This window comes from Tiliqua scincoides, chromosome 3 (genome assembly GCF_035046505.1).
Source record: "Tiliqua scincoides isolate rTilSci1 chromosome 3, rTilSci1.hap2, whole genome shotgun sequence".
Lineage (NCBI taxonomy): Eukaryota > Metazoa > Chordata > Lepidosauria > Squamata > Scincidae > Tiliqua > Tiliqua scincoides.
Genome location: NC_089823.1, coordinates 96,014,467 through 96,029,857, shown reverse-complemented (window position 1 = coordinate 96,029,857; position 15,391 = coordinate 96,014,467). Strand labels below are relative to the sequence as shown.

Sequence of the window (15,391 nt, the reverse complement as noted above, 5' to 3'; positions counted from 1 at the left end):
AGTGGCTGTAAGTCATGTGGCCAAGCAGTGGTCCCCTAGAAACATTTTCTCCATTCTTCTCCCTCAATAGGACAGAACCAACATGCACCTGTGCCTCCTAGTCATGTGCCTCCCAGTGCCTCCTAGTCCTGAAATGCAACCAAGAGGGATACCAGAGTTGATTGTGTCAAATGCTGCTGAGAGTTCTAGCATAACCAACAAGGACAGACTCTTCTTATCCGGTTCCCAAGATAGGTCATCAACCAGGGTGACCAGGGTGGTTTCAGTCTCTAAACCAGGTCAGAAGCTGGTTTTAATGTGTCAAGATAATCAGTTTCATCCAGAACTCTGATTTCCTTTCTGTCTTCTCAGTTCAGTCTGTCAGTGGCAGCCTTGTTTCTTTGTCATTCCTACTAGTTGAAGGCAATCACATTCCAAGGGCAGGAGGTAAAGATTTCCAGGCCATTTAGGCCTGGTGTCAAACATTTAGTTAGGTGTCAAACTCGTTTCATACAGAGGGCTAAAGTTAGCATTCAGGGCTTCAGCTGAGGGCCGGAAGTGATGTCATTAAGCAGAAAGTGACATAATTAAGCAGCTAATGGCCAGAAATCAGACCCTGTTCTCATATAGAAACTCATTAACTGCAAATGACAGAAGAGAAAATATGCAAATCTTGATCATATTTCAAGATTTGCGAAAGCCCAATTTTCATGTTCATTGCCATTTCAGCGGTAACACTTCAGCGGTCCCCGGGCTTTATGTTTGACACCCCTGATTTAGACTATTAGCGCTCTTCTGTAACACTCCTGGCAATCCCTTATGTTGTGTATATAAAATGTCTAAGGCTGCAGTCCTATCCATACTTTCTTAGAAGTCGCCCCCATTGAACAGAAATGGGACTTACTTCTGAGTAGACATGCATAGGCTTGGGCTGTTAGGCAAAACTGTAGGATTGGCGTATTCATTATCATTATCAAACTCATAACAATGTCTTTTACATTTTCTCTGTTCGTAAATCTAATCTTTAATACTATTTCACATTGATTATGTTGAAAAGGGCCTTGGGTTTAATATGAAAAGAAAACTGGTATCAGCATTTCACTTTGGCAACACACTGTCTGCATGTGTCAGAAAATCATGTTAGAAGAGTTGTCTGATTGTGTTACTGACGACATTTAGTGGAAATGTCACTTGCAGGTCGCAATAGAGCATACAGTATTTGCTCACAGGCACGCTAGTAATGCTAGCCAGCTTGTGATGGAATATTAATAATAGCTCTTTGAAATTTTGTTGCATGCATTCATATGATATTGACAGATGTCATTGTATTGAATCTAGCACTTAAGCTGCTGGTTTTGAAATGTTTTATATTGCTGCTAAAATCCGAATTGACAGCCAGACATGAATACTGGGATTTAACAAGCTACAACTTTATTGAGGAACATGGCAACTAAATATATAGCCATTGACAGGAGGAGAAATATTGGTCCAGTTTCTCTAGGGCAGCCTATGCAGGAATGTTCTGGCATGGAATGCAGCAGGTGCTGATCCAGAACAGAACTGCTGGTAAATTTCTAGTCCCATGGGCATCCACAGTCGAAAAGGAAGATGGGAGGCAGTTTTCCTTTCAGTTACCAATAGCCTTGATGTTTTCCCAGTCCTCTTCACTAGGATGGCAGCTACCTTTTTGAGATGCCCAGTCATGTAACTTTAATAACTTTGCTCATCTCCACAGTGACGGTCTCCATGCACCTGGGGGGGGGGGTTCTTGACTCCAAAGAAGTGTTAGTTACTGTTAGTTAGTTAGTGTTAGTTCCAGGTTCACATTGGAATACAATATACACCTCTCAGTCGAAGAAGCCATCCTTACTTTGTATACTTTAAGACAGTGGTTCCCAAACTTTCGTGTAGAGTTTTCCAATCACTAAGACTTTGCAGTGGTGGGGGAGAAAGCAGTGATGCAATCCCCAGGATCGTGATGCTGCAGGGCATGGGGGGGAAGGGGGGTTGTTTTTATGTTATTTACTTGCTGCCACAGTCTAGGGGTACAGGGCTCCCCGCAGCTTGAAGAATGTTAAAAAAATGATTGCAACCCACTTCCCAGTTGTGATAACTAAACCTGAAGTGGGTTGCAATCATTTTTTTAACATTCTTCAAGCCTCGGAGAGCCCTGCAGAGCGCTCTGCAAGGCTCCCTGCACCCCCTGGACCCTGGCAGCAAGTAACATAAAAAACAACCCCCCTTCCCCTGCATTGGTCATAACCCCCAAGTCTGAGAACCACTGCTTTAAGATACTCAGTAGATTTCTTCAGGCTTCTGTGCCAAATTTGTCAAATAAGTCACTGCCAGATTCAGAAAAATAAATGAAAAAACTTTGAAAAATTGAAACTTGATATGACAGGTTGTTTAATAATGCCAGTCACTTGTTTCAAAGTATCAAATTTACTAATGATCATAATATTACTTTGTATATATGTTAATGTGTTTACTCAGAGCAGTAAACAATATCTGTTACTGAGGCTGCAATCCTATCCTCACTTTCCTGGGAGCAAGTCCCATTGAACGCAATATAATTTACTTCTGAGTAGACCTTCTTAGGATTGTACCCTGATCCAGAGAAAGCCATTCCTAAATTCTGACTAGACCAAGTTTCAACTTGGTTTCAACTTTCTCTGAACTGGGATCTATATAGAATTATTTTCCTCTTCTACCTCCAGTTGTAAATTATGTTATTTTTAAAGTTGATCTATTATCATAAACAGCCCTCTCTCTTTCTTTCAGTACACTTTTTGGAACTTTGTGCCGAAGAATTTATTTGAACAATTCCGAAGAATAGCAAACTTTTATTTTCTCATTATTTTTCTTGTACAGGTAAGATACAAGAGTTTTTTTGCAAATCTGTTGTTTTTTTAAAAGCATAATATGCTTGTCTGCTTTTCCTCCCCTTAAATCTCAAACCAGTCTTGAAAATGGCTTTCAGAATTTAATAATTTGGTCTGAAGGTATGTCCATTTTAGAAAGTATGGAATAGGCAAATAAAATTTAACACAAAGTGTTTCTCCTGTAAGGTGTTTTAACGTGACTTGTTGGGAATCACAACAGTCAGTGAATCCTATGGTCACCTTGCACTGCCGTGTTATAGCAGGGCACTTTCTGGTACTTTGAAAGCCAGGGTGCTGTTGCGCGCTGCTAGGCCCAGGCTCCAAATCGGCAGTAGCACAGTCTGTGCAGCAGCAACTCCAAAGGCTTCCGTTGGCGCCAGTAAGTTGGTGGCAGAGAGGTGTCATGGGTGGAGAGGGGGAAGGCCAAGGAGTTTTGAGGAAGAACGGGTAGGGTGGGGCAGAAAGAGGGAGAGGGAGGGGTCGAACTTGGTAGCAGCAACTTGCACCATGATTCTGTCCCTTCTTTTTAGTTCTTCCCTTTTTCTCTCCTTTAACTTAAAAGGGAAAAATGGCATGGGTCTGGGGACACCCATAGGCGATCGGACAGCTAACTGGAGGGTAAGTAATTTACTTACCTCCTGCAGGCTGTCTAATCGCCTCCTCCCCAACACTCCCCCCCCATATAGTATTCAGCACAGTCTTTATGGGTATAACTGCATGTACTAACATGGCAGGGTTTAGGATTGGGCAATTAGTGAACTTAGGGCCCAGTCCTAACCATGAGTCCCTTGTGCAAGCCTAGGAGGGTCACAAACGTGCCGTAAAGCATGTTTGCACCGCCTTGGGTCAAGCTGCGCCAGCGCATGGAGGTGCACTGGCACACGGAATCTACATCCAGCCTCCATGGCGGCTTGCAGAGGGAGCCTTGTGTACACTGAGCTCGCTCTGCTCTCCTTGGACTTGTGCCACCTCCTGAGATGGCTCAAGTCTGAGGAGACCCATAGGGGCTGCAGTGGCTTACTTGGGGGTAAGGGGAAGAGTTTCCCCTTACGTCTGGCTGAGCCAATTTGGTGACCCATCTCTCACTGGATATAGTGCAAACCTCCTGGCTTGCCTGTTCAAGAGCAAGATAGGATTGCACTGTTACTTCCAAAGTAAAATGTCTGATATTGGGCTGCAAATTGTGAAAGGGGTTTTGTTTTGTTTTCCGCTTTGGAGGTGGATATCAACGTGTATGCAATTTTATGCAATGCTGCTTTAGTTGGAATAGTAGTGTTTGCACTGCTGTGGCTAAAGCAGTTCTTTTTTGTCCTGCCCTCTTTTTGGTGTACATTTGTGTAAGGTATGGATGCTTCACATATGATTGTGCATATGTGAAACATAAATGACAATTGTGTTTGCAAATACATATCATACAGGTATATGATTGACTGCAGCCTCCTGTTGACACTCCTGTTGACACTCAGCTGGAAGAGCGGTTTTGACTTTGGCTAATGTGTGAAGAAGACCTTGAAGTGTGTGTGTGTGTGTCTGTGTCTGTGTGTGTGTTTTAAAAAATGGGGCAGCCCAAGCCTGAGCTACCCAGGGTATGCAGCTTCAGTGCCACCGAAAACGGCTGCCGCTGAATCCTGCGCACCTCGGGCTACCGCGGGCGGCACCTCGGGAGAAGGGAACTTTTGTTCCCTTCTCCCAGGTAAGGAAAGTAGCCCTGCAATAGGGCTACTCACTTTACTGCCTACCAAAAGGTCGGCAGTAAGGTATTCGTGTAGGGTACTGAGCTCTACGCGAATGGATAGGATCTGGTGGAGCAGAGCTCTAACGGGCCTGCCACTCTGCCTCCCTGCTCCCTCCTCTGGCATGCCTCCCGCCCGCCCTCTCCCCAGCTCCTACTTCCCTGTCACGCCTCCTCCCTGCCAACACACACCTCTCTCTCTGTCCTCCCCCTGCCTCCCCCTGCCTGGAATGCCTCCTCCCCGCCCTCGCTTACCGTGCCGCAGCTCGGTGCTCCATGTGACCATCGAGCGGTGGAGGATGGGCACCCACCCAGTACTAGCCCAGCGCCAGCCAGCACTGGGCTAACATGGGTGCTGGTCCAGCGGTAAGCCTCGCAAATGTGCCTTATGGTACGTTTGCAACAGTGCGTGCCAGTGGGAAGCCGGTGTGCCAAGCTCAGGATTGGGCTCTAAGTTAAGATTAATTGGTCAGCATAGCTAAACTTTTCCAAAGCTTTAAAATAAGTGATGCTTATTAGTGGTTATAACCATAATAATCAAATTGTTCAGTTTTAATCATTGCAGAATATTCTGTCAAAGCCTGAACCTTTTAAAGGCTTTTATGACTAATTTTAAAATGAAATAACTTGAAAACCATTATTTTTCAAACTACTATAATTTTTAATGCTGTTTTGTAAAATCTGCAATATTTCTTTTTTCAGTTAATCATCGACACACCAACTAGTCCAGTGACAAGTGGGCTTCCTCTTTTCTTTGTCATCACTGTAACAGCTATAAAACAGGTAAGAAACTTTTGCTACTCAAAATTGTAGATTTCAGCTTTCTGTGTTCTTTTTGAATTTTCTTTTTTAATTGCTTCATTTAGGGCCCCCTCCTATCTGCAGGATGCATTGGCAGATCTTGTTTCTACCCCTGTATCTCATTGTCTGGCTTTGCTGCTGCCTCCCTTAAGGACAATTGGTAAGGCACATCATGCTGCTGGTGGGGAACTCACAACCCTAATGAGCCTACTAATAAATGACCCTCCCCCAAACTCCCATGGTACACCTGCAGAAGATTCACGGCACACCAGTGAGCCATGGCACAGTGGTTGAAAATCGCTTGTCTAATGATTACAAGAAAGCTTGTGCTAGATATTTCTCTTTCATCAGATCTATAAGAATAAACAAATGCCAGCATTTTCATGCTTTTGCATATGTTTGCATAGAATTGCAGTTACAGTAATACCAGATTGTTGTGAGGAATAAAATAACTAGCTTAATAGGCATCCCTTTCTCCATTCTACAGTAAAAGAGTAAGTATTAATTAGTAATTTAAGTTCAAGCTATCAGTGAATTATTTCATGCACTTAGGGCAGTGATTTTCAACAACTGGGCCATGGTGCACTGGTGTGCCACAGATGGTCTGCAGGTGTGCCATGGGACTTTGCAGAGGATCACTTATTAGTAGGGCAATTGGGGAATGTGAGCCTCCTGCCAGCAGTATGGTGTGCCTTGTCAATGGTCAAAAATTTGATGGTGTGCCTTGACAGTTTTAGCACCTTATCAGTGTGCCATGAGATGAAAAGGGTTGAAAACCACTGAGTTACAGAGTTCACTTTCAACTTAATTCAGCTGATCTGCAAAACCTGTGCTTTGTATAAAAATTGACACCGTATTTATATAACTGTTGTGGCAGGCCTATGGATAAAAATGTACAACAACGTAATAGTGTCTACAAAATCGCATTGTTTCATGTTTCATAAATATTTTTATACTGGAGACTGACAGACGTCAAATACAGTTACATTATTTGTTTCATAATGAAAGGAACGAATAGCAAAATTGTACAAACTATGTAGGCAAGTATGAATATGTTTGCTTGTGTTAAAGGATCAGGACTGGGCTGTGGATTCAGACAGAGTTCTAAAAGCTGATTTGGAACCTCCCAGGCTTGTGTTAAACCTAAACACAAATGTTAAACACAAATGTGTTAGAACACAAATGTTCTAACATAAATGTCAGAAAGATGTAATTTTAAATTAAGGGGCAGAATGGGGAGTAAGCACACTGACCTGATCCCCAGACTTCCTTTAATACCTAGCCAATGTTATTTTTGTACCAGGGCATAGTAGTTCTGCAGGAGCCTGGAAGTTCACAGGACTGAGTTTAAGATTCCAGCAGAATGGTCCTCCTAGCACGTTTTGGACCATTCCCTAACCACATCACAACAATCAATACAACAGTAACATTAGACCTGATCAGATAAGCCCTGGTGACCATGCCCACCAGGGGCAAGAGAATTCTTGGTGGACCTAATATATCTGATGTTTAGGAAGCAGCATGTCTTTGACCTCAGTTAATAAATAGAGTTGCAAACATAGGAGGTCAGGAAATATGATAAAAACATGAACATCAAAGTTCCTTAATCTTGTTTTTGTTTTGCAAACTAATCTGAAGTTATCCCAAAGTAATTAAGAGCTCAGCTATCATCCAGCACTTAAAAAAATTTCTGCTCCTTCTTCTCGCACTTAGGCTGCAATCCTAACCACACTTTCCTGAGAGTAAGCCCCATTGAACAAAATAGGACTTACTTCTGAGTAGACCTGGTTAGGATTGGGCCCTTAGGGTACAATCCTAATCCCTTATGTCAGTGCTTTCCAGCACTGACATAAGGGCAATGCAGCTCCAAGGTAAAGGATCAAACATTCCCTTATTCTGAGGAGGCCTCCGTGAATGACACCCAACTGTAGGATGCAGCACATGTCCCATTGGCGCTGCTATGCCAGTGCTGGAAAGCACTGACATAAGGGGTTAGGATTGCGCCCTTACTTTATGTTACGGTTTCTTTGATTATGCCTTGGAAGTCCAATAGGCTGAATTAGAACCATTACTTTTTTGCGTGAAATTTTGAATATTTTATTATTTCATTTTAGGGCTATGAAGATTGGCTTCGTCATAAAGCTGACAATGCAATGAACCAGTGTCCTGTTCATTTCATTCGACATGGCAAACTGGTTAGAAAGCAGAGCCGCAAATTAAGAGTAAGTGTTGTATATCATTAAATATACTTCTTGGACAGAAGTGTCTTGGGGAGGGGGGCGGGAATGCCCCTGCTTGCACATGTACACATGTATTTGCTTTCCATAGTGGCAGATAAAGCAGATAAGGTTATGTGATGAGACTTCTGGGATTGAATTTTAATTTATGCTATGTTTCTTATAATTGCTTTTGATTGTTAGTTTCTTTTTGCAGTTCTAAACTGGAAGGGTGGGATACAATTTTTTAAAATAAATAAATATTCCAGAAATATATGCAGTCAGCATAATATAAAAATTATCACATTGGCAAAGAAACAATTGCTTCCTTATGTCATCATTTGTATGCTCCTGTTTTATCATGTCCTTTGCCCAAATCCTAAACACTTCCTTGCTGAAGCCAACTATAGTTACATAATACGACATCTCTGTAGTTAAGATGTTACTGCTTTTGTTATTATCCATAAAAGAAAAATGAGGAATTCTAAACATTCTGTGCTTATCAGAGTATAAATTTTTCCCAGTGTGCCCATATTCAAGCACTTACCTGCTGTCTTCATGCTTTTTATCTTTTAAATGGCCTCGCATTGCAGATGTTTATGGCAAAACCGAGTTAAGCCAAATTATTTTTAGTTTTTTATTTTATAAATTTACCATTTTTATAAATTTATACATATCTGCCTTTCCATTCTCAATAATGCTTAAGGAAGAAAAAAAAATAAGCACAGATAACAGCACAGATAAAAAATTATTTATGGCAATGGTTTATTATGTAACAGGATAAAGGCTTTGCTTCAGATAGATGATCAGGTTGCAATTTAAGGAGTAGCAAATTCTGGGCCCCTTTCTGTCACAAAAAATCTGCAATATTGGTACCAAAAGGGAAAATGACCCCTAAGATGACATCATCTTAGAGACTGGTATTTTACTAAATCTTTGAGTTACTGCTTTGAGGGATTACATAGCTGTATGCCTTAAAATAGTCACTAAAAAGCCAGTAGTAACAGATGGAGTGCATCCAAATTGATGCTACATGCATGCATACCATGTACATATAATGCCGTATGGGAAGTGCCATTTAATTTCAAGCCATAGCTGCTTTGGTGAAGACTTTGCTATGGCTCAGTAGTAAGAGTTGGATTTTCACATCAAATAGATCAGCCATTAAGGAAACAAACCTCCTTCCATTTCTTTTACACCTTTTAAAAGAAAAAGGGATGCTTACTGCCCAGTCATTGATGCTGATGCACATTGCGCTGACAATGTGCTCACTGCATCCAGTGGGCAGGGGGGTGTCGGACAGCCAGCAGGAGTTAAATAAAAATATTTTTAAAATATAATAATAATTATTTTTAAAAGGTGGCTTTTGCACCACCATAAAGGGCCTTGTGCTGCTGGAACCTTAGGACAGCCCAGGGCTTCAAAAGGCACTCAGTGGCAGTGGTGAGAGCTCTCTGGACAGACTACTGATGGCTGTTCTGTTTCTGTTCCCCTGGGACTTGGGCAAATTCAGGGAAGGAGCCAGCAGGAGGAGGAGGAGGAGGAAGAAGAATGTAGCAACCCCCTTTCTACTCCTTTCTGAGGCCTGGTTGGGGGATTCTGGTTGTTGGGCCAGCTACCTGACACTCTTTGTTTCTGTCCCTTTCTCTGGGGCCAAGGTCTCAGGCACCAAGTGGAGCACACCCCTCTCACGGCTGCTCTGCTGAGGGCACAGGACAGAGGAACTTACAAGTGATATTCCCATATCAGTTCCATACAGCAGGCCACTTTAATACTTGGCCCTGAATCCCTATGTGGATACTTGCTGGGAAGCCACTGTAATGCCTTTAGTTGAATCCACTTTGGGTGGATTCCACTGCACTCTCTTTCAGGATTTTTAAATTTGTTAAAAGCAAAAGGGGATGAAGTTTTGACAAGGAAGTTTTTAGGAAATGGTGGAAATCCAATAAAGCTGGTCTTCTGGCAGGCAGGATTATGCTCTGTAATTCAAGCTTTCTATCTCTCGGGATTATTGACCCAATTGTTTTTAAGGGTTATGTTTGTTCCCTGAAAATGGTAATCTAACACTGGGCACTCTCTGTTTCTCTTAATGATTGTCTGTCATGACAAACTCTTGTGGCTTTTTGATATGTCTCTAAGGAGACTTCTTGTCTAGCACTGTGGTAGTTTGAAAACTAATGTGTATAGATAGAGAACTCGGGTGGGGTCTTCAGTAGTGCGAGAAGTATATTCTTGGTAGATATTTCTCTTTGCTTGTCTTGGACCAGGTTCATAAAGCAATGAGAAACAGAAAAGGTCAGTATAAACAAAGTTTTCACTCACCAAATCTCTATACTATCATGCTGGCCTCTGTATTTGTGCCTAGCACAGGCAGATAGCAAGTAGTTTTCCTGGAAGGAGGTTTCGTGCTCTTCTGAAACCTGATTTTGAGGGCTGGGTCCAGTTTCTTTGTTCTCTACTAAATGTTTTTTTATGATGTCAATAAGGAAGCAGGGAACAAAATGGTGCTTGTAATCTCAAAGTAACCTTGGTAGTTTGTAATGAGGAACAAGCAGTACTCCTGAAGCTGGTACAAAGGTTATGCCATAGGGCTATTTCCTGTCTTGTTTTTCTAACTGCATCTTAAGAAACAGGGAAAGCAATTTTGGAACCATCTTAGTCCAAATGCATATTAACAGCCTTTTCTACCTTAGGTTTCTAATATGTTTATTCACCAATTGAATATTCACTAGAAGAAGAATCCAAACTTAATTGCTCCCTGGGCTTAAAAAAAGCTCTCTGTTATGCATGTACATGTGGAGCCTCGGGATCCTCAGGGGACCCGTTCTTGGACCCTCTGTGGCTACTGAAAATTGCAGATAAGCAAATCTGTGATTTTCAGCCCTTTAATCCCTCCAAAGGGGACCGAAGCTGTGCTCCGGTCCCCTCTGGAGGGCTTTCTGAAGCCCGCAGAGGCCAGTGCATCCGCCCACAGCCACTGCAAGCTTCAGAATGGCTCCTGGAGCCTTAAAAAGGCGACTTCCTGTTTCCCTTGAGAAACCAGAAGTGATGTTTGAATGCCTTTTAAGGCACAAGGAAGGCCTTCCGGGAAGGAAGCACGCAACCTCTACGAGCTTCAGAAAGCCCTCCGGAGGAGACCGGAGCACAGCTCAGCATGGGTTTGGGGGACCTGCGCTGAACCAGATCTGCGGATGTAAAATCCGCAGATAAACAGGCTTCACCTGTTCCCTCTCACTCCTGCTTAGAAGTCTTTGGGCCAGTTTACATGTGATGGACCAGTTTAACAACTACTTAAAGTAGTTAGGCATAGGAACTGTCACCATGTGGTGAGCCTTTCATATGCAATGGCTCATCAATACAGAACAGTTTGCTCTACAGCACCAACAGTGGTGCTGTAAATTCTTAATTGTGTGATGAGTCACTTCACATTAACATCTCACCCACATTGTGACAGCCAAGATGTGAATTCATTTAAAGTGAGTGAAAAGTCCTTAAAACGTTGCTGTTTCAATTGCCAGTGTTGGATAGTTTGTTATCCGCTAATATATTTCATTCCTTCATTTTGCTAAGATAGAAAATGTTTTTAGAGTGCATGCATCTACAGTGCTTCTAGTTTAGCACCCTGTTTTCAGTAATGACCAGCCATATGCTTCCAAAAAACCCATATGCAGAGCCTGAGCCATGTTCTTTGTCCCAAGCATATCCATAATATTGAGAACAAAACTGGCTGTGAACAGGGGCTTCTGGTTAGCTGCCATGGCTATGGAGTTCTTTCTGATTGTAACATTTGAGTATTCACTGCTCTTTATAAATTGGTATCAACTGTTTGTTTCTAAAGACATTTTGGCAAGTAGGTCAGTGAGAATCCTATGCTTGCCAGATGATTCTTTCTCATTCCTCCAGAGAGAGTTTTGCATATTATTTCTTCCTCCACAGGAGCATGAAAAATGACTGTATTTTTATAGAAATGTGTTTGCATTTTTCATCCTGCTGTGGTTTAGATAAAACAAACACACCTGTACTTTGAGGTGCCCTTTTTTGAGCAAATCCTATAGGGTAATTTGGGTTGGAATGTTTCTTTTTATGCTTCTGTTTTCTATTCAAACACTTAGGGCGCAATCCTAACCCATTTTCCCGCACTGACATAAGGGAAATGCTACTTCGAGGTAAGGGGACAAACAAGGTAAGGCCATACCTTGAGGAGGTCTCCGTAACTGCCCCCCAACTGCAGGATGCAGTACGTGCCCCACTGGCACAGCTCTGTCAGTGCTGGAAAGTTGTTTAGGATTGCACCCTTAGAGTCCTGACAATGAGATTTGCTGAAATGGTATCTATGTTCAAGTAATTTGCATTGTAGTAGACTTAATTCTACTATGATGGACACTCTCTGTATATTTTTTTAAAAATTGCTATCAACTCTGTTTATTCATCTGAAATGAGAGTTGATAGCCAAATATGTAACTGAGTCATTGTAGTTGCACATGCATTTGAAGGGAAGTGGCAACAATTGATGCAATTTAGACCACAACTTTATGAAACTTGGACTTGCAAATAGGTGAAGTTTGCCTTATTTACTTTTTTGCTTCTACTGCGCAGGGCCATGTGTGGTAAAACACCAACAGTCTTCCGTCTAATTGTGCGGCACCCCCGTTAGTCTGACATCAGAATAGCCAATTGCTTGGCAATTACTTCAAGCTGCTGTGGCCACCCAAACTGTGTCAGCAGTGCAGAGATTTTAGCCTTGCATGAAATTCCCCATTGGTTTTTCTTCCAACTCTGTGAAGGAAACCTGTGAAAAAGCACCAACCATGCAAGCTATGGGACTGCCCTCTTTATGAATCTTACAGCATAAGCCAATGCATATTGACGCTGCAATAAGTCCCGCTTCAGTGAGCCTCAGGTTCAACGGGATTTACTTCTGGGGATGGGTACTTCCAGTGTATGGGATTTTAGCCTTGGGTGCAGCCGAAACATACTTACCTGGAAGTAAGTCTAATTGAAATTTATGGGGCTGGCTTTTGAGTAAAAACAGTTTGCGTTACTTACCAAACTTTAATCTAGAAACAATATCATTACTGCTTCATGTATAGATGCATAGTTATGCTCCCTGAAATACAGCAGACATTTGAATGAGTGTTAAATGGTGGTATGTACCTGTACTCTAAGGGAGAATTGCATAGGTTTCTTCTCCTCACAGTGAATTTCTCCCGCTTTTCTAGGTTGGAGATATTGTAATGGTAAAAGAAGATGAAACATTCCCTTGTGACTTAATACTTTTATCAAGTAGCCGGGCAGATGGAACATGTTTTGTTACTACAGCAAGTTTGGATGGCGAGTCTAGTCAAAAGGTAATAACTTTGCTGAAACTTCAACGTAAGGCCAAAGACTGCCATTAAATGTCCTTATAGGACTACGCATTTCTGTCTCATGAATTGATATTACTTTATGGAAAACAGCTTAAACTTTGTAACTCAACTCTGAATTTTTCAGTGTTGGATCTTTCAGTATTTGATATAATTATAATGGTGAAATAATATGAAGTATGGATGGGGCCTTTGTATCTTAGGATTCTGTATCTGTAGCTCTGGCTCCACACAGGTAACTTGAACTCACATTGAACCGGACTTGGCCCAATCTGAGCCCTTCAGAGGCAACTGGAACTGCACTCTGGTCACCTCCAAAGGGTTTTCTGCAGCCTGCAGAGACCATGTGTGTGTTCGCTCACAGCCCCTGCCGGCTTCAGAAAGACTGTTTCACCAAAAAAAAAAAAAGCAACTTCTGGTTCCCTCCGGAAACCTGAAGTTTGCAGTTTTTTTGGGAGGGGGTGGCAAAACGACCATCAACAGTTTTTGGTATTTGCAGGGGAGTCTGAGAACATATCCGCCGTGATATTGAATCTGTATTCTCTTGTGACTTTATATTTTTTGTCAGGGACAGATAGAGCATATTTGTGCTACATGCAATATCAAATTTTGAATGCACTTGAACAATTAGTTGTGCACATATTTGTAAATGTGGAGTTTGCCTAATAGTTTAAGTGTAATACCGAGTAGAGGTATTTGGTTTTCTTTGCAAGATTAGAAATCGCGTATGCTAGGAAACATTCCAGAACAAAAGCTCCCCTACTTATGAACATTCAACTTATGAATGAACATTTTCAGCTTCAACTTCTGGTTTGCAGCCTATGCTGCTGCAGAAGCTACTTTGCTGCAACCCAAGTGCGCTGTGGAAACTGACAACATTTGGAGTGAAACTGACAGCTTCCCAAGTGAATGAATAAGTTGAGTGTGAAACTGATAATACTGATAGCCCTCTGAGTGAACCTGACAAGAGTCTGGTGTGAGTCTGACAACCAGAGTGAAACTGGCAGCATCTGGAGTGAAACTTAAAGTAACAGAGATAGCAGCATTACTGTATTTATGAACAAAATGACTTACAAAATGACCCTGGAACCCAATGTACTCCTAAATAGGGGAGTTTTTGTAATTATCTATAATTGCAAAAATTTGTAAGGGAAGAAAAATTTGCTTCTCAAGCCTGACATAATCTATTTTTTTCTTTTTCAAAGAACCTGAATAAATGCACATGTCTAAACCATACCTTTCTTGTCCATTTCAGACATATTATGCAGTTCAAGATACAAAGGCCTTTCAAAACGAACAGGATATTGATGCACTACATGCTACTGTTGAATGTGAACAACCTCAGCCTGATCTTTATAAGTAAGAAATATTATAGATTTGTCTGCAATGGTTTAACTAAAATAACTTTGTCCTTACTAGGCCCCAACTGTGCATGGAGGGAATCTAGGGCAATGGTACTGCCTTGTTCTCATTCCCGAATATTCTTTCTAGCAGAGGAAGAATTGAATTGAAAGCAACACCAGTTATCCTAAATGTTTTGGTTCCTTATTTTGTGTATGATGTTCTGAGTAGCAGTCTAGTTGGGACAGATTGAGCCATGATGGGAGAGTTTGTTGAAGATGCTGGAATGTCTACAACAAGTAGGTCAGTTAGAGCACTTCCGGATAACAATTTCTTCATCAACTGCAGAGTCAAAGAGAACCTGGAAGCATCTCACAGTAGATGTGCTTGCTTGGGGTTTGCAGTTGCTGTTGTTCACTGTGTATGTGCCAACTTTGCTGATACTGCTCTTCAGCTGACCATACCCATACTATCCTTATGAAAATTACTGCTTTTAGCCAAGCCAATTCAGCTCAGAAAAGTACTATAAGAAAAAAAAAGTCTGGTACAGATGCACAGCTTGGGAATCCTCCTGAATGTTCAACTTTTCCTGGGTCACCATGTAGTGGCTGTGGCCAGGTACACTGTTGCCCATCTTTGCCTGGGGTACCACTGCAGCTGTACCTGAGTTGGTCAGACCTGATCACAGTGGTTTACGCCTTTTGGCTAGACTGTGATACACTCTATGTGAGCTGCCCTTGAAGATGGTCCAACAATTGTAATTGGTGCAGAATGAAATGGCCTGTGTAGTTCCTGACCCTGAGCTGTTCAACTTGATTAGACTGTGCTCCAGCAGCTCTGCTGAATCCAGAACCCCACGCTGGACCTTCCAACCCAACACGGGACCTCTTAACTCTGTGCCAACAAAATAGCCAGGCAGACTTGAGTAGCCCCATTGCAGGAATTAGGCCTTTCCCTGGGGGAAGGGGACAAATTTCTCCTTCCCCCAAGGAGTTGCCAGTAGCTGCCCGAAGCCCAAACAGCAGCCATTTTGATGTATTGATTTGGTTTAATCAATACACATGTTATATGTTTCGT

The 15,391-nt window shown here is 42.1% G+C and overlaps 1 protein-coding gene across 5 annotated transcripts in view; it reads left to right on the top strand.

Moving 5' to 3' along the window:
* ATP11A (ATPase phospholipid transporting 11A) overlaps window positions 1-15,391 on the top strand; it is a 148,988-nt gene that overhangs the window by 68,967 nt on the left and 64,630 nt on the right. For all 5 annotated transcript variants that reach the window (XR_010794046.1, XM_066618991.1, XM_066618992.1 and 2 more), the window contains exons 3-7: window positions 2,761-2,850; window positions 5,296-5,376; window positions 7,509-7,616; window positions 12,830-12,958; window positions 14,229-14,332. Coding sequence is in view for 4 of the 5 variants with exons in the window: in XM_066618991.1 (XP_066475088.1) it covers window positions 2,761-2,850; window positions 5,296-5,376; window positions 7,509-7,616; window positions 12,830-12,958; window positions 14,229-14,332 (512 nt within the window). In the remaining variant the exon portion in view is untranslated. The remainder of the gene's footprint in view (window positions 1-2,760; window positions 2,851-5,295; window positions 5,377-7,508; window positions 7,617-12,829; window positions 12,959-14,228; window positions 14,333-15,391) is intronic.